Source organism: Thamnophis sirtalis, unplaced genomic scaffold, assembly GCF_051295495.1.
Source record: "Thamnophis sirtalis isolate CommonGarterSnake01/CBP01778 unplaced genomic scaffold, rThaSir2_p1.2 scaffold_3, whole genome shotgun sequence".
NCBI lineage: Eukaryota > Metazoa > Chordata > Lepidosauria > Squamata > Natricidae > Thamnophis > Thamnophis sirtalis.
In genome coordinates, this window is record NW_028261383.1 from 75323656 (window position 1) to 75349111 (window position 25456).

General features: G+C 36.7%; 1 protein-coding gene across 1 annotated transcript in view; it reads left to right on the forward strand.

Moving 5' to 3' along the window:
- The window catches only part of DNAH1 (dynein axonemal heavy chain 1), a 179468-nt gene that overhangs the window by 102676 nt on the left and 51336 nt on the right, over nucleotides 1-25456 (forward strand). Inside the window, exons 37-47 of the mRNA XM_087709198.1 lie at nucleotides 176-353; nucleotides 756-950; nucleotides 1970-2089; nucleotides 7221-7379; nucleotides 9349-9450; nucleotides 17178-17318; nucleotides 17602-17762; nucleotides 19069-19226; nucleotides 19394-19567; nucleotides 21573-21611; nucleotides 24252-24430. Of these exons, the coding sequence (XP_087565324.1) occupies nucleotides 176-353; nucleotides 756-950; nucleotides 1970-2089; nucleotides 7221-7379; nucleotides 9349-9450; nucleotides 17178-17318; nucleotides 17602-17762; nucleotides 19069-19226; nucleotides 19394-19567; nucleotides 21573-21611; nucleotides 24252-24430 (1606 nt within the window). The remainder of the gene's footprint in view (nucleotides 1-175; nucleotides 354-755; nucleotides 951-1969; nucleotides 2090-7220; nucleotides 7380-9348; nucleotides 9451-17177; nucleotides 17319-17601; nucleotides 17763-19068; nucleotides 19227-19393; nucleotides 19568-21572; nucleotides 21612-24251; nucleotides 24431-25456) is intronic.

Sequence of the window (25456 nt, forward strand, 5' to 3'; positions counted from 1 at the left end):
GCTGCCTCTTCGGCTTTGAAACGTAGATGAGCAGCGCCCCCTAGAGTCGGGAATGACTAGCACACATGTGCAAGGGAAACCTTTACCTTTATAATGCTTTTATAAAATATATGAGATTCAAAGAGAGTGTTCAACTATTAAAAACTTGGGTATTTCTCTCTTTCTATTTTCATAGGACAGATGGGATCCTCCCTGCTCTCATTCGGGTAGGAGCTGTAGCCACTGATAAAAAAAAGAAATGGTACATGTTCGATGGCCCTGTGGATGCAGTTTGGATTGAAAATATGAACACTGTGCTGGATGACAACAAGAAACTCTGCCTTAGTTCTGGTGAAATAATTAAACTAACAGAGGTATTTTCTCTCTCCCATTTTGTTTCATTACACAACCTCAATATTCCTTCGTGTCCATTCATAAACAGATTCCAATTCATTTATGTTTGTTTTTAAAAAGGGTCCCTCACGGTGAAGAGAGATAAATAGATAAATAAGTACAGATATATGATCTGAAAATCAAGGTGATGATTGGAGGTTTTTACTTTTTCAAAAGAAACTTTCCTACTTTTTAATTTATAAAGGCCAATGCTATTTTTATTAGCCTCTAATTCCATGTACTTGAGGAATGTAGATAACTGAATTTAGGGAGCTTCCCATTTTATAAATATAATCCCATCTGTGTAATTTCAATGTGCTCCTTTGAAAAAGTTAAAAAAAAAAGTTTGGGAAAATCTCTGCTATCTTGTCTCTCATTTCCAGGCAATGACCATGATGTTTGAAGTCCAGGATTTAGCAGTGGCCTCTCCGGCTACTGTGTCTCGGTGTGGCATGGTATACCTGGAGCCCAGCATCTTGGGTTTAAAACCATTTGTGGAATGCTGGCTAAGAAATATTCCAGACATTATGAAGCCATTTTCAGAGCAGCTGGAATCACTTTTCAACAGATTTTTAGAGGTAAGCCATTACTCGATCCTAATATTTTGATTCAATACAAACCAAGTAAGTGGGTTCAAAGCTTAGCCCGGGGTGTGTGGGGGAAGGGGGGCATTAGTCATGAACTTCTCACCTCTGATTACAGAAGCTTGAGAGCAGCTAGTAGGCAGTTGGCAGGAACTTTTGCAGGAGGTAACCTTCCTCATAATTCCAATTAATTTTAATTGGTACCATAATAGTAAAGTGTTCTACAGACTGAGCTTCTGTGCACAATGGCATTTTCCCACCTTGAAAGGCCTGAGATAATGACTGCTGCATGTATGCTTCAGGTTAATATCAGACTTTGGCATTTTTGAGTCTGAGCTCTTTTTTCACTTGTTTTGTAATGTGAGTTGTAGGTTGGTGAGAATGCTAATTTTCATGCTTCCCTGCAATGTTTCTTGAGATATTAATATTAAAACAGTAACAGAAAGACTCTACATCCTAAGACGCACAAGAAAATGTTTCTGGTCTTTATCTCCTTGTCATGCTAAATTCAGATTTTTTTCTTCCATTAACTTAGAAAAACAAAAACAAATAGCTCTGAAACCTATATTTGCCATGTCAAGTCTATTATAATTTCATCTAATATAATTTCATTTTTTTGTAAAATTAGCTGCAACAAGAGCTTGATTTGGATTTTGACTGTAGTGTAGATTTGACAGTTCTAACTTTTTTTTTCATATGTTCCATATCCTCAGTCCACCACAATCCACAGATGCCTGGCTGTGAATGCCCAGAGCCACAAAGATATTAATGTAGAAGATTTAAAATTCAATTGTACATATTTTCACTCTTGTTAATGTCAATGTTACTTATACCCAGCAAGGTTGCTCAGTCTCTGCTGATGCCTGTTCTCTAGTTGAACTGAAGAGTATTAAAAGTACTACTTAAAAAGCAATGATTATAGAAGAGTTAGCTGCTAGAATAAAAGGGGAGGAAAACATAAAGGTTCAAGATAAATCTAAAAACAATTAACTCTGGGTCTTCCTTCATTTCAGGAATCTGTCAGTTTTGTCAGAAATTCAGTGAAAGAAATAATTGCCTCCACAGATTCTAACTTGACAAGAAGCCTTGAGAAGTTATTGGACTGTTTTTTTCACCCCTTCATTCCCATTGAGGTAGGATTACATGATGCTCATATTCCCAATGGAAAAACTGTAATATAATGAATTATAATGCATTATGATAACAATTGTATGTATGTATATGTATATGTGTTACATTTTTACTGATAAAGAAATGAAGGGAGACTAGTATAGATCTATTTCCCTTGCTGGGATTCGAACTTGGGCTGCTTATATATTAGGCAGTTTTATTAACCTCTAAGCCACAAGTTCTCCTCTCTTTATCAGCTGAGCCAGGGGAGTGATTAAGTATTTTTTCTTCTGTCAAAGCACCTGCTCTGCTCAAATATGGGAGGGAGCATTCTGCTTCCCTTTCACCTTTCAGTGTGTGTGTGTGTGTGTAGCTGGATTTTGAATCCCAATGATAATCTTATCATTTGGGGTCCTTGGGCAATGAACCCTAGGATTTAACCTGCCTACCTCTGATATGAGTACAACATGAACTAGGAGAGTCACACCAGCTCAGATGTTGCCCAGATTAACAAGGACCACACTACATGTTGGGGAATCAGGACAATCTGATGATAAGTGGGCCACTGGAACAAATCATATGTGGACTAAACAAGAAAAGCTGGAAATGATGAAATGCTATTACAATAGCAGACTTAATGAGAGGGAATATATGAACCATATGAGGGAATTATGTATGGATGTTCATACTAACTGAAAAACAGTTAGTTCCCTAGTGTTTCAACATAATGAAGAGGAACCTGCTCTACAATTTGAAATAGGCCAATTACATATTATATCCAAGACTTAAGAAGACATAGAAAAACAACTGGATGTACAGCCAACACTTGAGATTGCAACATCACTGCCACCCTCTTCATTACAGGGTATAGTAGCTGATATGAGGTACAAGATCTGGATAAACTAGTTACAGTCAAGCCTTGAAACTAATTACCAAGACTCAGTGGAGAAGTACCATCAGAGAATATGGTAGTTGATACCAATAGAGCCAATCTCTACTACCACTATAACTCAAACCAATGAACTGGTTGACTCTACAGCTGCTTTAATCCTGGAGATTCTTCGCTACATGATTAAGAAGAACAGCAGAATATACAGCATTGGAAAATGAGGTTGGAGGCTAAGATCAAAGCAACTTGGAGAGAAGTTAGATAGTGGATCTATAGAAGATGTGGAAATTAAGGATAAGACTTGGCTACTCAAAAAATGCAAGCCTATAGAAAGGCTCACAGCACTTGCTAGCAAGCTAAGCAGATACACTAGTAACGCGAAAGTCAAGAAGACAAATGCCCTGTTCTCCAAAGAAACATCTAAGGTGTACTCACAACTCTAGTGCCACAATATAGTGCAGGTAGTCATTGTCTTATGACCATAATGGAACTTGACCATTATGGTTGCAGGTCATCATGATTGTTAAATGAGATAACCATATGATTACCTCGCTTAAAGGTTCTCACCCTTGCTCTCCCTAATATGGATGTTAGGTAGACCACCAGGTGCATCAAGGATGAGGCCCTGGGAATTGTTAAAGCCATAACATCTTAACAGTTTCTGTTAATTAAGAAGACAAAAAAACTCCACCCTGGCTTACTATATAGCACAGCTCAAACAATTGGCATTTCTTTTTGCAATGAAAGAATTTCCCAATGGTCATTTTGTTGACACTGTATGCAAGTTACTTGTTTAGATTGTACTGAATCTTTCACAATTCCTCTCAAGCATTAATCTGTATTGTTGCTTTTGTATATTTCTTAATTCATCTGAAGATTCTAGTTCTTGTTCTCTTAAAGAATCTCAAGAGACTGACAAAATGTAAATGTGGTCAGTATTGAAGAAGCTTGTTTTCAGTTAATAAAGCCTCAGTCTCCCCTCGGGCATTTCCGATTTGCAGTTGTATAGAAGTTTTCCTTAAGCATTTTCACAACACAATTTTCTCTCACATACTTATCCCAAGGCCTCATCACAGCAACTGATCATGTAATGAAAGAGAAATTGGGAGGGGACAATGCTGCACAGTTTGAATGGTAACATGTACACATGTTGTTATCTCCTTTGTTAAATTTTGCCATTGATTAACATTTGTTCTTGCTTTGATTCCCCCCCCCACACACACACATTTTGCTTTCATACATTAATTGGAGCTCCAAAAGAGCTGTTTCTTCAATCTTTCTCCTTGATCTGTTTCCTAGTATTCAGTTCTATCATGCACTGAGAATCTAACCAAGGGTTTCCTCAACTGTGATCAATTTATAGCAATTTCCACAGAGAGATCAGGCTAGCTGCCTTAGCACAGAAAGACAAGGATATTGTTGTGGTCCGCCAGTGGAGCTGGCAGCAGAGTTAGACGGTGATGGGGTTGGAGAGGAACCTGGGCCAGTCCTGAGTCTGGGGAAGGTTCTGATGAGGGCTCTGTGTTGGAGGCAAAGAGGGGAGCTGAGCTGTATGCCAGTTATCAGTTGCCTTCAGAGTCAGACATCAGTGAAGCAAACGAACAGCTGGAGCCTGTTCCTAGTGTGCGCATGCACAGAGTTGCCAGATGAAGGGAATAGCTAAAGAACAGGGATCGACTTGAGAGCAAGGCCACAGGTGGACAATGAATGACCCCTTCCAGAGGAAATAAAAGAGGAGTGAAAGGGGAGTGGAGTTTGCAGGAGACAATTAGAACGCTTGATTGGTTTGTGACTCTCGAGTCTCCTTGCCAAGTTTTGCAGATATCTGCTTGTCAGCTGTCCAAGCCAGATAAGGTCTTTGATTGTAAATCCTCCCTTGAAAAACTTTGGATGTGAATGAGCAGAATTCACAGTAAATTAATAAAAGAAGTTTTTGTCGGGACAAGGAGTTTGCTTCAGGCTCTTGGGAAGCCTAGATTAAAACAGTTATATAGGTTGGCTACACCTGCTTCAAGTATTCTGGATCTTTCATAATATTTCTGCCAAAGTCTTGGCTTTTTTATCTGCCTAAGTATCTTCAGTTGGACTCAGTTGTGAGAGTTTCAGAGTGGCAGAAGGAGTCGGGAAATACTGCTGAAATCAGCTTTCTGTGGATCAGATTATTACTGCCCTCTTCATCCTTTGATTATCACATTCTATCCACATTGCCTAAATTGTTGAAGAAACTATATCAACAACCAACCAGTTTTTCCATTTAAAAAAAAAACCTAATGATGGCTGTCAGAAACTTCTCCAGAAAGGAAAATGATCCTTACGTTATCAAAAGTCTAGCCAGGAGATGACTAAGATCTGAGCAATCGTGAGTGCCTCCCAATCCAAGAAAATTACATTTGTGCAGTCCAAATTTTGTAGCAGTTCTGCCTGGAAGAATGAGACCATATCCAGAACTACACAAGGAAGGTCCTGGGATCCAAGAGATCCTAACATCAACAAAAATTTAGGATTGAGCTGAAGACTACTTCCCATACAAAACCCCACAACCTCTAGACAACAGAATCCGGATGGTCTCGGCTGGTCAGTAAGGAGTAGGCTTGTATAGCTGATTATCATTTACAGTATATAGTGATGATCATTCCATGGTAGCAGATGATCTCACCCAGCAGTTTCATGTACTAATGGAGAGAGGCTAGAGTCCTATGACATGCCACAAATAAGGGTCTAGGACTAGATCCCTCCTATTCACACCATCTGGAATTCCACATCTCTTTGCGATAAATCACAGGTCTCCAAGTCATTTAAATCTTGACTCTCACAGCTAGATTGGTAATAATTGGGATTGCTTTTGTCTTCCAGGCTGCCCAAAAGTCATTAGTACAGAAATCTTACATATATTCATTTCTCTATCCAATCCATATAACAACCTAGCTACCCAAGAAGCTTTAGCCAGCAAACAAATTAAAAAAGAAATCCATGAAGCCTAAAAAAAGAAATGTAAATATTTGGAACCTCATTTAACCCACAAAACCAAACCAAATCCTGTGTACATCCATTGCAGAGCCCTCCCCCATGCTAACATTGAACACCGTGACTGAAATTGGAATGTTAGCATGGCACCCGTCCTATTTTACTCACGATGTAGAACAGGGGTGTCAAACTCGCATTGTCATGGCGGCGTCATGTGACGTATTGGAACTTTTTTCCCCTTCACTAAACTGGGGTGGGGGGCGGGGCCAGCATGTGACACATCTGGCCTGCGGGCCACGTGTTTGTCACACCAGATGTAGAGGAATCATTATCAGCATCTGTGATTGTAGTGTTTAAGTGTTCCTTATCTTTTTATTGTAAAGGTTTAAGCAATTTCTTATTTATGGATTTATCTTCTGTCTGTTTCAGCTATTCATGTTCCAATTATACAATATTCCTGTCATCCAACATTTTTTAAAAGGTCTGACTAACATTTCTGTATCACCCTTACCAGTATTTCTTTTTTGAAGCTTTTCTGTATTTTTTTTTACCTGCAAGAGGGTATGAACCTTCATTGAAATAGGGTGGCATTTTACCTAATTTTTTACTTTCTAGCAAAGGCATTTCTGGATTTCATTTGAATGAGGAAATTATATTGCCAACTTTTTCCTACTCTGACAAATCATTAGAATAGGTATTCAATTCTTTAGACATGCTGAAGACCTTGGCATTTCCTGTTGAGGAATTTTAGAAAACACAAGGTGTGCTGGGAGTACCAAAACCTCTTCACAAAGAATTTCCCATTGCTAAGTAGCCCCCTTTTGACTGTATATTGTCAAAGGAACACATTACTGTTGTTTATGCAGTAGATATGCAATCTCATCTGTTAATTCAGCACTTCTGCTTGCTATTTAAATCATTTGGGCAGAGGGCAAGTATCCACTATAGATAATGGTATCAAAAGTCACCAAGAGGTTCAGGAGAACAAGCAGGGCCATATTTTCCTCTCATCTATTTTCTAGCGTGGGTTCATCGACCAAGATGTCAAAGCAGTTTTAGTGACCTTCCAGCCATACGCCCAAATGAAATGGCTCCATATTATGATCATAATTGTTCATTAATGTAATGTTCATTTTAATTGTTTGTCTATTTTACATTGCTTAAAAAAATGAGGCAATGAAGTATTTAGTTGAGTAGCAAGGTAAAGTGATAGAAATGGAATATGTTAATAAATCAAACATAAATACTGAATATTTGAGAAGTTTTGGAAATAAGTGGTTTTTAAAAAATTGATTCTTCAGGGAATGAAAAAAATGCCTCCAGAGAAGACAGCCCGTATTGGTGAACTGATAGAATCCTGGTTCATATTTGCTTTGATATGGAGTGTTGGTGCAACTGGAGATGCCCCAAGTCGAGTCGCCTTCAGTAATTGGTTAAGAAAGAAGATGTCAGATGAGAAGGCAAGTTAATGGGAAAGGGATATCACCAGTTTATAATGGCACCTTGCACAGATTCCTTTTTTTCAACCATCAATAACCAATTTGGCCCAGATTCAATATTATAATTGTTTGTTTGTTTGTTTGTTTACATTTATTGGCTACTCAACTGCAGTGGACTCTGGGCAGCATATAAAACTAGAGGAGTTATAAAGACAGCTAAAATACTGCACTGGTTGTCGGTTTGCTTCCCAGTGCAATTCAAAATGCTAGTTATCACCTTTAAAGTCCTGCATGGCATGGGCCCAGGCTATGCTTTAGGAACTTCTTAAGGAACTTCTCACCCTGATGGGACTGGCCCACTATGCTGGCTGAGGGAGTGTACTGTGGATCCCATCAGCCAAGGAATTTCAGCTAACAGGATCTAGGAGAAGAGACTTCTCTGCCATGGCTCCTACCCCTGAGGTAGTTTCTACCCTCCTAACTTTTCATAGCAGCATTAAGACCTGGCTCTGTCAGATAGCTTGCAGACCCGATGAGGGAGATTCACACTGAAGGTGGTTTACTAATTAAAACCTACCGTTATTTTTCAGAGTATAAGATGCACCCTTTTCCCTCAAAAAAGAGGGTGGAAATCTGGGCACATCTTATACACTGAATACAGCATTTTTGGCCTCCTGAAACCCCGCCCTCTTTGCAAAACTGGTCATGCATAGCCTTTAGGAGGCTTCCAGAGTGCCCCTGGGGGCTGGGGAGGGCAAAAATGAGAAATAATGGGCCATTTTTTGCTCAGTTTTACCCTCTCCCCCCCAGCCCCCAGGAGCACTCCAAAACCATCCTAAAGGCTATGCATGCCCCTTTTTTTTGACAAAAATGGGCCCATTTTTGTGAAAAACAGGCTGTTTTTTGCTCGTTTTTGCCCCCCCCCAGCCCCCATGAGCACTCTATAAGCCTCCTAAAGGCTGTGCATGCCCTTTTTAAAATTAAAAACAGGCCCATTTTCATGAAAAACAGTCCATTTTTGGGAGGTCTGCAGAATGTAAAAACGTTTTTTTAAAAAATTTGTCTCTTCAAAATCTTGGTGCGTCTCATACTTTGGTGCATCTTATACTCCAGAAAATACGGTATTTCCTCCCACCATGTGTCCTCCTCCTTTGCCATTTGTACTAAATCAAACAGCCTGAGATTGGATTAACATTGAACAAATAGTAAACATTAAGCTCCAGTTTAGAGACCAAACCAGGTTTTCAAAGTTTTGGGGAAGCCCAGGACAGAAGGTGCTGTCCTTGTTTCTGATTTCAGAGAGTGGGAGCTGCAACAGAAATATTCAGCGTTGGAAACCTAAACAATTAATTGGGTTTTTGTACCTTCCTTCCATGGTTGGGATGGGGAAATTTTGTTTGACAAAAGGAAAACTTACAAATAAAATAAATTGGAAAGTAGAAATGAATTTTAATAGGATTATTTTCTATTTTAACCATCTATTTTCTTTATCTATACTATATTCCTTAAAGTTCATTTTCAATATATTGTCACATTGTTCTATTCTATTCTTCCAATATATTTATTTATTGCTCATTTCTGTGTTTATTTTCTTAATCTCTGCCTGTCTATTGTCACTGTTGTAGAGCTATGCACTCCCCCCCCCCCACCAGAGTTCAATCTGATTCATTCTTTCTTTCTTTCTTTTTTAGTTTTTGGTTTCTATTTCTGTCCTGTCAGGTCTTTAGGTTTTCTTATTCTTTACTTCTTGTTTGTTCCTGGTGAGAAATCTTACGTCATCTGCTCTTCTGAATCTTTGCTTCGTATAAGGGAAACAGCTTGAAGAAAGATGTTGTACATTTCTAGAACCTGTGTATTTCATTATTGCCAGCTGACTATCTGACAGATATCACTGATATGGTAATTTCTTTCTGAATCATTTTGGGAGACAAATTGTGTGGAATCACTCTAATGTTATCTTAATTCTACTCATCATGTTTTCACTCCATAGATTAAACTGTTATTCCCAGAAAACGGATTGGTTTACGACTATAAACTGGATGATGCTGGAATTAGTAATATTGAAGACGATGAGGAAGAAGATATTGTAGAGGTGGTATATTATGTTTTATAATTTTATTTAATATTTTTATTATATTTACAACCCTGAAAGTTATACAGGGTTACTGCATCTGCTAAGGAATTGTTTCTCTCAAATTAAATTGTTAAAGGGTTACAGCTGTAGTTCTCACCTATCAACCACCTTGTTCAGTTACCATTTGAACTTATAACAATGCTGAAAAAGTAGATTTACAAGGTCCTTGAACTTCTGGCCGTTGAAGCATCCCCATGGTCATATGACTGTAATTTGGACACTTTGCAACTGTGTACATTTGTGATGCCTACAGCAGCCTTCATACATTTAATCACCATTTCCAACCTTCATGGCCAACTTTCTACAAGAAAAATCAATGGAGAAGTGGCCAGTTGTTGCAGGTCATGGTCACATAATATTGCGCTTAGCAATTATAGAGTGATACATTTATTGACCACAGTGCAACTGAAAGCCTAAATCCAATGCAGTCGTGATTTTTCACTTAATTATTGTGTTGCTTAGCAACAGAGTTGTCAGTCATGATTATGATCAGTATGTGACGGCTACTTGTATATCAGATTATGCATATTCTTTATTTAAGTCTGTAGAAAATAGATCAGTTCTCTGTAATGCCTCTGGACCAATGATAAAACTTGAGATCACCCATAAATTTCCCATATTGCTGTTCATGAGTTGACTGCAGAACAGTGGGTGGTGGATTTAGATCCGGGGAGGGGGGCGCTTAGATCTCTGGGAGACAAGAAATAGGTATCTTGCTCAACCATTGTGGACACTTCAAAGGGACACTGGATTTGCATACTCCCTTTTTTAGTCAATTTCAGAAATTGCTTGTGAACTGCTTTTTGACTATTAGGAACCCTTGGATTGAGAGGTTATACATCATAAGGTAAGTTTTAATAATTTGAACATTGGACACTAGAGGGAACTAGGAAGAACTAAAGATTACAATTAGAAACACTTACATTTGGCTTACCAATATAGAACGAAGCAAAACATTTTAACATTGGACATATTGAAGGGTATTTTTGAACAATGGACTCAAAAGTTAATTTTAAGAGTATCTGCCTATATAGATAGACTATGTTTAAAAGATTTTATGAAAGAGGAACAAGTTTTACCTGACAAGATTGTGACTTATCTGAAAGTGAATTTTAAAATGACAGTCTACAAGAATAATATGGAAAAAGATGCTACACTGGACATAAAAAAGAAACTGACATATCTTAATATTTAAAAGGGATATATACAAATAACAAATCAAGAGAGTAACCTGAATAATTTTCCTATATTGGATTTACAAAAAAGGCATGTTAAAGCTTTGAAGAATTTTGTGAGAAAGGATAGAAAAATGAAAAGAAATCAAGTTTGAGGGCATTGATTGAAGGAACTAAAGATCAAGATTGTTTAAAGTAAAAGGAAGGACAATAAAATTGGTTTATTTTATCAATGTTAAAATAGATACGTCGCTATCTCTGGTAACCCTTAATAGATTTGTCAAGTAGAATGGAGAAGCTGGCACCAAAATTTCAAGTTTCAGTCACCTGATGTCTTGCTGAATGATCATGTGATTCACTTAATGACCATGGCAGAAGTAAAGTCGTAAGCCCATCACAGTCATGTGATGTCTTGCTTAATGCTCATGTTGCTGATCCCAATTGCAGTATCATAATAAATCAAGGACTCCATGTAACAAATTGGTAATCAGCATTGCATTGGGTAAATCCTTTGCTGCAATCATGTAGTAAATGAGCCATGTTAGTCTATGGTAGACAAAACTCAGAAAAGGTCTGGTAGTATCTTTTCCCACTAATAAATTTTATTGAAAGGAATAAGCAGTAGCTCTCTTCATCAAAGTATATTATATTACATTTACAGCAATCTGAACATCTATTAAGAAAGTTAACTTATCAAACAATGACATAAGATTAGTTTAGCAAGATCTGTTCTGGACAACTCCATGCTGACTTCTGTCAATTACTTCACTGTTTTCAAGATTCTCTCAGGTTGATCAATGTTCTTTTCTGCTCCAGAATCAACATCAGTCTGATTGGCCTGTGGTTTTCTGGATCCTTCTTTTCCCCTTTTTGAAACTAGTTCATTTAATATAACACATTTTTAAAATACATATTTGATTTATATCCACGATCTACCCAGGAAATCATTTGTTCACATTAATATTGTGAGTAAAATATGAACATTTTCTTCCTTTACAACAAAAACTTACAAAGCAATGTTTGTTCTTTACTCAAGCTATCATACTTGATGATATGATCATTACTTGATTCAATATATACATATATTTTTCCAAGGCATTTACAGATTCTAGTACCTAAAGAGCAAATAATCCGCCCTATTTAGGCATACGTAAAGTATTGCTCCAACTTCATTCATAATCATATAATATTATACTTTTTGAGATTAATTCTTCAGAGGTTCAATCATCACTCTCAAATCAAGAGTATGGAATTTTTAACACTGTGGCCATGTTTCAAATCATTCAAAAAAAATCAATTGAACACACAATCAACTGTGTGTTCACAGCTTCACAGAGCACTTTATCTGCTGGAGTCCAAAAATAATTTTCTCAGCCTACCATTATGACCATACAATCAGAACATTTAACTTTGCAATACCAGTAGATAAAATTGCATAATGCATATATTTCCATAAAGTTAACCAGGAAAAAATATTTTGTATGTGTACTGATATTTTAAATGGTTATGAAAAGTGGTAGAATAATGAACTACAAAGGCCTAGCTTGAATATTTGTAGAGAAAGAACATTTCAGGGTAATATGCCATTTTTCCCAACGTTGAAGGCTCTGTTAAGAATCAGCTTTGATATGAATTTTCTAAATAACAATTGGTCACCTATTTTTGATTACTATATTTTCTCCCCCAATTTTAAATCTAAGAATATTAATTGTAGCTTGCCAGGCAAATGCTGTCTAATTAGTAAAGTTTTAATAGGTTGTAAATTTTGAAAGGAACAACATTTTCACTCTTGAGGAAATGTGATTTTTCAGCCTTTGGGCTCCCCCAACCAAAACTCAGCAATAAATCATGGGCTCTTTAACTTTACATAGCTAACCTATTTCCCAGACTACTGTTAGCAATAGGCCCACATCTCCATTTGGTTAGTTAAGAATCTTGATTGCAAACAAGAATCAAGCCAAACGAAATAGTTAAGTTTCCACTGCTACTGTACTATCTGTATGTCTTAGTGCCTCTTTAATGCACAAAGGTGCAAATCCCTGCTTTTCTCGGGAACTAATGGATTCTTACTGTGATGCTTCAGGACCTTGAAGCTGAATGGTTGCTGATTGCTTATATAACTGCCTACTCTGAGCTGAGAATCATTGGTCCTCATCTTCTCACAGAGTTGGAATCTTACCTTGATAAAAAAAAATGCTTGGATGTTATTTAATCATATGTATGTGTGTTGGTGCAAGTGTCTAAGTCAGAAAGAGGGAGCTGGAAAAAGATTTCTGGGTCCACAAGTTAAAGTGCCAAAACAAACGCAAATGGCTTTAATTAATAAAAGAAACTCCCTTTACAATAAGCCATTTGTGCCAAGTCACAACTAAAAAATTCAACTTCAGTACCAGCAATAAATGACAGAACAAGTAAATAGCTATTCAACTTCATTGTAAAAACCTACCCTGAGCATAACTAAAGTCTATTAGACCTCACAGTCAATATCAGTGAGACTCCAGACAGTTACATATCACTACCATTTTCACTCCCCAGCCCCTTAAAAGGAGTTTAAAGGCAAATAATGACTAATACACTACCATCAGCTTCCAAACTCAAGCAAGACCATGAACCAATCAAGGCCCTCTTCAACAGAAGAGTGCAGCTGTGCATCATTCAAACAATGTCATCCCCATCCACATTTTTGGTATATTTTATATGCATTTTGACTGGTTGCTAATCAGTGAAATGGTAGTATCTCAGCATGATGCTCTGGTGGCTAGACTCCGTTGGAAGGGAGAAGCTAGGTTAAGACCAGGAATCAAGAACTGGGGTAAAGCATAGGCCACTGATGGTGAAGAAATGGCCCATGGATAAGTCTTGGTATGTCAGATTTCACATACATTGCAGCTGAGCTAGAAATAAATAGACACATCTATCAAGCACATATGACAGTATGAGATCACAAAAGCTTTTATATGATGATGGAATAATGCAAAAAACCCATGTGGAAGTGTCTGTGGAGATTCTCAGTCATCCCAGTCGTGGTTGTGCTTTTTCACCTTTGGGACACCCATGTGAAATTGCCTCTTTGGTCATAATATAACTTTCTTAGGAAGTTCCCAACTTTAGGACAAATAGACTTACAGGAAACATTGTAAAAGAAAAAAATGGCTATCTCATTATTTATTTATTTATTCATTTAATTATTCATTTATTTAATTTGTTTGCCACCTATCTCACCTAAAATGAGTCTTACAGCATTATCCTGTTATAAATGAAATATTAGAAATCTCCCTTTTTTACTGAAACTTTGGTACAATATGGACTGAATGACTTTAAAAGATGCTATGCTAATGGGGAAATGATCTGTATTTGTTACATAACACCATATTCTCAGGTGCAAAAATTCAGGATTTTTAAAAATAAATTCAATTTTTCATTATTCTCAAATCAAATACTCTTCACAGAATCATATTGGCCTATTGCCTTGTTAAATTATTTTTTAAAATATGTTTACTACAATATCAATGAAAGGTTTAATTATATTCATAAACAATACACATTGCTCCAAAGTACTACTCCAAAATAGAATGGACTTTATTAAATTAAAAAAAAATAGCATTTATACTAAAATGTCACTTTCTTTCCCTATCAGGTTTTTAAAGCATTTGACAGTACAAGTTTAATTTATTTCCAAATGGTGACTGGAAATGCTTTTGAAAATAATAATGAGTCAGTTATACCTACCAATAGAAGCAATAATTAGTAGGGCAGAACTGTGCAGCATTTCAAATAACCAATCCTAAATTTTAGTAAAGTAAAATAAAGGTCTCTCTGTCAGTGTTTTAAAGAAAGCCAACAACCGAGGTTAAACAAGGGAAAGTTAGAGCTCTAGCAACCACATTCTATTCACATTTGCCACCAAACTTTCTATTCCAAACTTCTAAAATAGAGAAGAAAATGCCTTATTTTCAAGCTAACAAGAAACCTCTGGAAAATAAAACACTTCCAAAGTTCCTGATGACTTGCTTGGATAAACCAAGAAAGGTGTTCAGGTTGGTAATCTTGCTCCAGGCCTGCTCCCTTAATATGAAGCTTTTTTATTCTTTCCTGCTTAGCAAATATGTTTCAGGAACACAGTGGATTGAGAGCTTGGAACACTGGACAATACATTAGCAAGCCCACCTTCGGGATCTGAGAGCTGCCATGGCACGGGGTTGAGCTCTTTTCCTTCACTCCGGCTCCTCTCGGAGCCCCAACTGGGCATCCCCAGGCCAATGGTGATGTCACCAGATAATCCTTTCAACCTGTGAGCGCCTCAGCACTCCTGACTCAAGTGCATGTAATATGGTACAGCATCCTGGTGCTATTGTGTTGTTTCAACATACACATTTCTGTCCCTCCTTTTGAGGGACAGAGTCAAGACCAGTGTAGAAGTAATAATTACACTAAAATAGAAATAACATTAAATTCTTGATACAATAAAATGAGGTAAAGATGAAATTGTTAGGGTAAAATTACAGAGAGAGGGTATTAAAACAAAAGTACCCTATAAACTTACAATTAATGTTACAATGCATAATCTAAATACTATAAATAAATTGGACAAATAACTGTAAATGACCCTGAATAATATTAGAAGTTATAAAACACCAGGAGAATGTAAAGATGTTGTAGCAACTTTGTAGTAATGTGTTAAATGGCTGCATCTATTAAGTCTGTAGTTCCCTGCCAAAAGTATTGTCAAGCCTCTTGATTCCCTTCCTTCCTTTCCAGACTTGTAGGCTGCTGTAATCTGACTAATAGTACAATTTCCCAATACGTATTTGCGATTAAAAAAATGAGACATACTCAGACAAATAAAATCAGTTCATCCTTAGAAAGAATAGTTCCAGCCAACCAGCTCCCATGGTTTGGTAAAACAACCAGGTTTTCATTCATTTCCTGAAGGATAGGAAGAAGGGCCTGTTTGTCAGAGATTTTATTTGTTTGTTTAACTTAGACATCATCAGATTCCAATTGACTCATGGTTGTTTACAGAATAAAAACAGAACAACAAATATTCAATCCAGATAAAAGCATAGCAATAAACCGATGGCTGATCCAGTCCACACAATCAATCATGTGCCTAACAAATGTTCTCCAGTCACCCTAGCCAAACCTGGGAGAATAGGCAGGTTTTTAAGGCCTTCCTTCTAGAATGCTATCAGGGTGGGAACCACCTGGATCTCAGACATCACATTCCAGAGAGCTGGTGCTACATGAATGAGAAGATACAGGATTTTATAGAAGTAGAAATGTAATTAAAGATTGGAATCCTATGACTTCTGGATATTATTTTGGAAAGGCAAATGGACATAAATATCAACCAGGATTCACATGAGCCATATTCTTTGGCAAATTTTATATATAAAATCAATGAAAAAAATTATATATAACATCAATGAAAAAAATATTTTAAAAACAGTGAAAGAGAATTTTAAGACCATTGAGACACTTATATAGCATTAAGTGCTGTTTTCATCTTGTATTGTTATTCTTTATCATTTCTATTTTTGTTTTGCAAAAATAAAGGGGAAAATAGGGAAAGAAATTAGCCAGAAATCACACTACCATTATTCAGCACTTGACTACATAGTTTTAACACTACAATCTTTTCTAGGGGCTGAAAAAAACAAAAGAAAGAGAAAGGGTGGGGGAGGCTGTTAGCTGGAGGTAGCCTTGCTAATTATAAAATAGGTATTAAGAACTAGCCTCCATTCATTACTGCTAAGAATATATTTCAGTCCATGTGCATAGCTCCCTAATTCCTCCCTTTCCCTTTTGTTTGGTTTAATCACACACCTCATAAGATTTCACCAGTGTAGGAGGAAGTGTTGATAGATCCCAAGTGGTATCAGCGCACCTGCATCTAGGTACGTGTAGGTATAAAATTGAAGGAGTAATTCTGATAGTTCATGAGAAGGATATAGTGATTTTGTTGTTGATTGTTTGCTTGTTTCAGGAGAAGTGGAGGTAAAGGTGGAGCCTCAGAAACTTACTATGTTAGGAATATCTCTTCCTGTCTCTTTGATTAAGCTGTGGAGATGGTGCTAATGGCATCAAAAACAGTGTTGCAGATGGCATTTCCTTCCAAAATATATCTTCTCATAATTTCATTTTCAAAGTATACTGGAAGGAGGATTGTTTCTATTGTAAAGTCACTCATACACACATCCCCATTTCCATGTCCCATCTACATTTTATTTCTCTGCTTCCCAAATTCAAATCTTCCTTGACAAGAAATCCTCAATTTGGATAAAGCAGTATTTAGGGAAGAGTCAGTACAGCCCACTTCCAATTGGGCTTATTGTGACTAATATTAATTTGATGAGGGCCAATCATTCTTCCAATGGCACAATAGTATTTTAAGTATTTGTATCACTGTAGCTAGAAGGGTAATAACTTGCAAGTCCATTTCTACCTCCGATACAGGATAATTTAAACCATATAATCTCTCTTTTTCATCAATACCTCCATCTCTCTTAGGTATCCTGGCAGAATTGGATGAGTTCTTCTACAGAGTTTAAAATGATGCCTGAAAGCAGCTATTGTGATATTATTGTACCTACAATGAACACTGTCCAAATGGCGTATCTCTTAGAAATGTTACTGACTAATCACAAACCGGTATGTCTGAGTAATGATTTTTAAATAGTACAACCTAGCATTATACCAATGCAAGCATTCTGTTGCACAGTATTGGAAGCACTTTTATCAAGTAGCCAGAAATATGACTACTGTTAGTGCGTTATTCTTGCATTTGTGATTGGCATTGTAATCTAAATGTTATTTAATCTTTTATCTGACTTTTACTGGGCAAAATGTTTCAATTAAGCATCATTTGGGGGAAAAATGTATATTTGGCAAGTGTACCCACAATACATAATTACAATTTTTCCCCCTTATATAGGTTCTTTGTATTGGTCCCACAGGAACTGGAAAAACTCTTACTATAGCAGACAAGCTACTGAAGAACCTGCCATTAGAATATATCAGCCATTTTCTGATGTTCTCTGCTCGAACCTCAGCCAACCAAACACAAGATCTCATTGACAGCAAGCTGGATAAAAGGTACTCTGTCCCAAAACAATTCTCTAATTTTCTTCCTGTTTAATTTATCTGTTTTTACATATATTAGTTAACTTTGCTTTCCAAATCTGCTAAAATGCTTACAGATAGTCTGCAACTTATAACCACAATTAAGTAGTCCAACACTTCCATTGCTAAGCAAGACAATTGTTAAGTGACTTTTATCTTATTTCATTGCCTCTTTCCATAGCTGTTAAGTGAATTGCTGCTATTGTTCAGTTAGTAACATAGTTGTTAAGTGAATCTGGCTTCCACATTGCCTTTGTGTCAGGGTTCCAAGTAACAGTTGCCAAGCGTTCAAATGTTGGTCACATAGGAATGCTGCAATGGTCGTACGTGTGAAAAATGGTCATCAATTACCTTTTTTAGTGCTGTTATTGCAAGTGGAGATCTACTATAATGTAAAAGTTTGAAGTAAGAAACAAAATATTAAGGAATGGCTTTCTCCTATGATCTGTGGCAAAAAGAAACTTTGAAGCTAATAATATGGTCAAAAGAATATGGAATAAATACAGCCCCTGGAATGCCTACCCGTTATATCAATAATTATCACTGAGTTTATAATATTATTTCTTACTGTTCAGAATTGTTTTTAATCAAATCACATAGTGATAAAAACACATGATTATGGATGTGCATTCAAACAACATTATATATGACATTAATTGTTTATAGTACATTTGTATGACATGCATTTCTGTAAAATTGTGAATATAACTTACACCTACCCTAGCGAGGGGCATGGTGTTATTAAGAAATGTGGGAAAACTGCAGAAATTCTGTACTAAGAATACTTCTAAGTTGTGTGAAGTATCTGAGCAATAAATCACTTTTCACTTACAATAGATTCTTACTGTTGGCACTGGGAGCATAAACCAGTAATTCTGCAGAGCCATGGCAGCACAGAGTATAGCCTCCCATTAGAGATCAGGCTAATCCCCTCTTTGTTGGACTTCAGGAAATTGAATTCTCTTGAAGAGCCTTCTTCATCGTTTACCCTTTTAGTTTCGTTTTTGTTGTTTTGTTCATTTAATTAGGAAGGTTTTAAGATTGTTTGTTGTTTAATTTTAACTATACAATGAATGTTTTATTTTTTTGCCTTATTATACCTTCTGTACACTGCCAATAATATATTAAATATATATTAAACATATTATTGGCAGTTTATTAAATAATATTTAAAACTATTTATATTAAATATGATATATGTATATATATAAATACATCTCCTACAAGGATTTTCATGTATTCTACCCAGTAATTTTTATTTTTGTCTTGTTAAATGCAGGCGTAAGGGAGTTTTTGGGCCCCCGCTTGGCCGGTATTTTATTTTTTTCATTGATGATCTGAACATGCCAGCCTTAGAAACCTATGGTGCCCAGCCACCCATTGAGCTTATTCGGCAGTGGATGGATCATAAAGGCTGGTACGATAGGAAACAAATTGGTAAGATACAAGTTCTGTATCTAATTTCTGTACAAAACACTGTGTGTTTTTCACAACAGGCATATCAGTTTTAAATCTGCACTGGTATACTTATATATCTGTCTGCTGGAGTCTGTGTTTTAATGTTAATGTTTCATTAATCTTGGCATAATTTTACTCGTTTTCAGGTGTCTTTAAGAAATTAGTGGATATTAACTTTATTGGTGCCATGGGACCACCAGGAGGTGGACGAAATGCAGTTACACCACGCCTCACGCGGCACTTCAACTTTCTCTCATTCACTGAGATGGAAGACAGCAGCAAGAAGAAAATATTCTCCAATATTCTTGGCAGTTGGATGGGTGGGTTATGTGAAGCAAGTTCTTTCTCTTTCTTATCTCTCTTATTAGGTGATCTGTAGCTTTACAGAGGTGTATCCTGATGTTCCAAGAGATTGATATTTGGACTGCTAGTCCTGTCTAGGGCAGATAGTGAAATCATAACAGAATCTACAAGTGGTCATATGCTATTTATTATCTTTTTTACAGAATATTATTAGATACTGCCAGGTAACTGTGAGATTATCTATTCAGTATTCTTATTGTATGGAATATTAACTGAGTGAGAGGCAAAATCAGGCCATTGAAAAATTAGACATTTTACATAATATCAAGTTTTTATGGACTTGAGGAAAGTCCTCCTCAAGAGGGATGTGTAGAGATATGTACTGTAAAAAAAGATATTTAAGTTTCCTGGATTCCTAAGCTCATGTTAAGTCCACAATGTATAGAACATATAGGTGGTCATTAAGAGCTCTCCCACATTCTGCCATTTGCAAGACCTGAATACCATAACAAGCTGGGATGGGTTCCAGCTGCTGCTACTGCCAGTTTGCTCAGGGACGCGCTGCACGCACACTTGATACACACATGTGCAGTACTAAAAATGATTCTATGCATGTGCAGAAGCAAAAAACAAAATGGCGGTGCCTACGGCGCTGCCAAAAGAACCAGTTCAAGAGCGTGGCAGACCGAGTTACTACCTACTCGGCCAAACCAGTCCGAACCAGTAGGAACCCACCTCTGATAACAACATCCTTTTGCAAGCTGATGTAAAAGCCTCCTCTTCAGGCCATTGGGGGGTGGGGAGACTCAGATCTTTGTGATGCCTTCTCTAGCCCCCTAAACTGCAGCCATACCTTCTCTCTTTCTCAGTTCTGTGTTTGCCATTACAGTGAGTTACTGTGTGTTGTCCTCTATGCATTTGTAAGCATGGTGGTGGTCATTTTTCACTTAGCGATTGCATCACCTCAGGACCTAAGTCCCTGTCCCAACTGCAGTCAGTAAACAAAGACTACCTGCTCTGCCTTTCGAGCACATAGTAAGGAAGCTGGGAAGAAGAAAAATACTTTCTTCCTGAATCATCAGCTAACCCTGTTTGCTGGCTGCTAGGTAATGAAGAGGGGATTGCAGCTTAAAACTTCCCTTCTCTACAATCTTCTCTTGCTCATCCGAGATGCTGACATATGTGTGTAAGTACAAGATAAACAATGTGTTCTTGTCTTTATGATGGAAAGGACACTTCAACCTGTACTCTATTTCCACTCCCCAATCTCACACAAATGTGTTTGAAGGCAATCTGTAATCACCTTTGCTTCCATTGGCTTCAGAGCACTGAAAGGTGGTTTTTGTGGAGAAAGTAGAAGCAAGAAGGTGCAAATGTTCACCAACTTAATTCCTTTGTAAAGGCAGGATACAAATAATAAAATAAAAACCCCTACCATAAATTTTTCAATAGCCATAAAGATTTTTTTTTTACTTTTTTAAAAAAAATAGCACTTAAAATTTTTAGTATCCTTTGAGCATCATAGCTCCTGGAGTAATAAAAATTATTTTGCTCCCATTTAGCGAATGTTTTCCTCTACATTTTCATTATATATAGCGTGCACATTCTTACCTAGGAAGATTTCTACAACTGAGTGCCACTGCTTCTGTTTCTATTAAATCAGAAATTGGAGCTATAAAAAGAAAGAGTATCAATCTGAACAATGTCTTTCAACAGGGTTTACAAAGCTTGCTCGAAATAATAAAAATTGGGTTCATAGTCTGCTTTACTTCTCTAACAGATTTAGGTTGTAGCTGAAATTGAAGCAAAAGCTTGTTTGCACCCAAAAGCTGAAAAATATTGGGATGCGTTGCAAAACAAGAGCAGAACTAAGAGAAAAAAATCAACTTTCCAGATAGGGTCAACATGTTTCCTAGCAAGACAGACTGTCCTTGAAGCAAAATGACTTTCCCTCATTTCTATTTTGAAGATGGAACTTTTTGTAAAAAAAATAAACTTTTATTTTTTTTTCTTGGTCTTTAGCTGGAAAACTAGGAGAAATATGCTACAGAGAGCCAGTCCGTAAGTAATTTAAGATATGAATTATATTAGTGATACTGTTTCAGTTATTTTTAAAATTTGAGTGTTATCCTTCAGATTTGCGTTTCATTAGAGGAAAGCAAGGAGTTTGTGTACGATAATAGCAATATCATTATAATATAAAAATAATAATCCAGACTAATTCCAAATAACAGAATGACAAAGCAGCATCACTGTTGCATTATCTGCAAGAAATATCACACTTCCCTGCAAATAAGACGTGGTGGGACCACAAAATAGACAAAATCATAAAATATGAAGAAGTTAAAGTGCTCTGAGAATTAAGTATTCAAACAGACAAGCACTTGTCATATAATACTCCAGACTTAATAATTATTGAAAAGAAAGACAACTAAATCTGGATGTTGCAATACCTGGAAATAAGAGAAAAGAGAAAGTAAATGAGAGAATCACAAAATAGAAAGACCTGTAAATAGAAGTAGAATGACTGTGGCAAAAGAAAGCCAAGACACTCCCATTGCATTACATATTTTATGTGCAATCTCAAAACAGCTGGAGCACAATTTGAACATTATTGATATTGACAAAATCATCATCAGTCAATTGCAAAAGGCTGCCTCACTTGGAACAGCTTACATCCTGTGATTATACCTTTAATACCATTAAACAACATCTGCCTATTCCAGGTCCTTGGGAAGGAGTCAGTAGGTGGATAAAATGCCAAATCCATTCTAAAGAAATGGCTGACTGTGTACTAAACTATAATAATAATGAAAAGTCACCAGATCTCGTGTGTTCTCACTTGAAATATTGCAAGATTTCAAGAAGGAAGAAAAGGAAGCATTTATCAAAAATAGTAGGTGAAACTCATGCTGTAGTGGGGTCTAGGACACCTCGACATGGCCAACTCACCACAGCCACCTCACTGCAGCCAACTTGCCATGGCACAATTTGCCACAGGACAAGAGTTACACTAATATCAAATAAATTGTGGAAGAGCATCATTAAAGACAGGATGCAAAAGGAGGAACAAAATGAAATGTGAATGACAAAAATTTTAATAATTTTTAATTATTTTAAATATTTAAATTGAATTGTTACATTGTCCTGCAATGAGTTGTTCCATGGTGAGTTGGCCACAGAGAATTGTCTTGCCACAACTGGGCCAATAGGCCATGACGAGTTGGCTGTGGAGAATTGGCCACACCCAGTTGTCTCATTCCACTGTAGTGATACAATAAGAATGACATATGTACCTGAACTTTGTTTATAATAACATAATATATCAAACCTCTCCATATCTTCCTATAAATAGCAATAGCAGTAGCACTTAAATTTATACACCACTTCACAGTCCTTTAGAGCCCTCTCCAAGCAGTTTATAGTGTCAACATATTGCCCCCAACCATTTGGGTCCTCATTTTACCGATCTCAGAAGGCTGGAAGGCTGAGTCAACCTTGAACCGGTGATCTTTCTATAATATCTCTGTGTTTTTCCATATTTTATACTTTATGGATTTTTATTCTTTAGATTTTTTAGAATTCCCTTTTTCAGGTTTATATTAACACAATCCAACAGTGACTTTTTGTAACTTCCACTTTGTCTTGACCTTCCTTTCTATCTTCCTTTGTATATTTGATTTGCACCCTCTCTCATTCTCCATATGAGTAAACCATCTTAAGATACTTCTTTCGTCTGTTCCTCATGTTTATATTCAGTGCACTCTCCTTCAGAGTTCATCCTTTCTTTATTCTCTTTTGTTTTAGCGCACACACTCAACCCATTCCCACTGCATTTCAATGTACTTTTTTCTTTCTCCTAATAACCAGCTCTCATTTCCCTACACAAAGAGGGCAGAAGCATGCTCTTAAATGTAAATTTTCTCTTCCTTCAACAAACATTCATCCCTCACACTGAACCATATTATATGCACTCTCTTTTTGTTAGTATTTTCCTGTCTTAAAATTTCTTCATTCATATCCCATTTAAGAAACATTCTACCAAGATGCACACATTCCCCTGTTGACTCTGTTTTTTTCACCATTTATGCATAAGAAGCAATTATTCACTCCATTTTCCCTGTCAAAAATAAATACCTTGGTCCTTTATAAATTAAGTCATATGCATAAGTCATGTCATCAAATCTCTGCCATCAGCACAAGAATTACTTATATGCCTATCCATAAATACTTTAAACAAACAAGCAGACATCACACGGTCTACTCTTAGGGATGTTGCACTGACTGCTTTTTCCCTTGACTACTCACCATATCTATTAAACAAAGGGGGGGGGGACCAGAAGTGGACCACAGAAATGGAACCACATTTTCCAAAATACTAGTTATTAATCATGTTGATAAACATGAATATCAAATGAACCAAGAAAGAAATAAGTTAACTAGAGAGGATTGGGGAGAAAAGAGCAGAATTCCAATTTGGTATGACCAAGTACAATGTTAGCAGCTTTAAGACAGATTGAAAAGAGCATTGAACAACAAATAAAGTTTTGGTATAATATAGATTCAGGAATAAAGGTAATAATCTGTTTGTGAAATAATTATCTTGCTTTGTCTCATGCCAGGTTTATTATGCAACCAATATTCATTTTATCTCTTTTGAGAAATCCTCCCTGCAAGACTGATCATTTTTTTTCCTTTTAGATGGATGCCCTCAAATAGCAAATCTAAATGAACCTCTCGTTGATGCTACGATATACGTGTATTCAACCATCACATCCCAACTGTTGCCCACTCCAGCAAAATCTCATTACACATTTAATTTAAGGGATCTCTCCAAGGTTTTCCAAGGAATGCTGGTGGCAGATCCAGCTAAAATTGTGGTAAGTACTGTTTTCATAACATTGGCTGGAATGCCTACCAAAAAGGACTTATAATTAATTTTCAAATTAATCAATGTCCTGATCATTATCCTTTTCTATGTATTTCATAAATCACATTGTTGTTTTTTTAATTTAGAAATTTATATTGACTTTACTTAAAATGTATTTGAGATTTTAAAAATGAAATTGTTTTTTGGGGGGTCTGGCAAATAAATCACATCTGTATGATTTAGCCAATCACATTTTTATTTAGACTATCCATAATTAATATGAAATGGCAAACTCCATCTGAGTGTGAAGGAATAATTTGTACATAGCACCAAGATGTATACCAGGTTTTTGTTTCTTACTTCATCTCAGTGTTAATAATTTAATAATAAGTATAACAAATTGGGAAATGGAGTACATTAAAAAATGTCAGATTCTGTATAATGAGAGAATGTTTATTTCAACCTTCTTTAAGGAAAATTCTATTAATTACTATCTTCAGTCTGAGTTGTTGGTTGTCTAGACCAATGCCTGTGAAGATTCTCAATTATCTAGGTCATGGTTGTCCCAAAGGTGCTTTTTTCTAAAAGGTAAGAAACCCACCCCTGATTTAAACCCAAAAGTTGTTTTTCCAAAAGGCGACTGGACTTTCTTGTTTTTTTCCTGTGAAAATGTTTTGCTTCTCATCCAAGAAGTTTCTATAGAACTTCAGAACTGAAGAAGTTTCTTGGATGAGAAATGAAATATTTTCCAAGGAAAAAAACAAGAAAATCCAGTCGCCTTTTGGAAAAACAACTTTTGGGTTTAAATCAGGGGTGGGTTTCTCCCGGTTCGCACCGGTTCTTGCGATCCAGTTTGTCAGTGAACCCGGAAGTAATTAACTTCCGGGTTCCTAGCTCCTAGCCCCTGTCGCTGGGTGCCTGCAGGGTTTTTCTTTTTAAAAAACGCCTCTCTGGAGAGGAAGCCCTGTCAAAGCGCACCTTTCCCGCCTTGGCGACTGCAGGAACCACCCCGCCGCTTTATCTTCCTCCTCCTCCT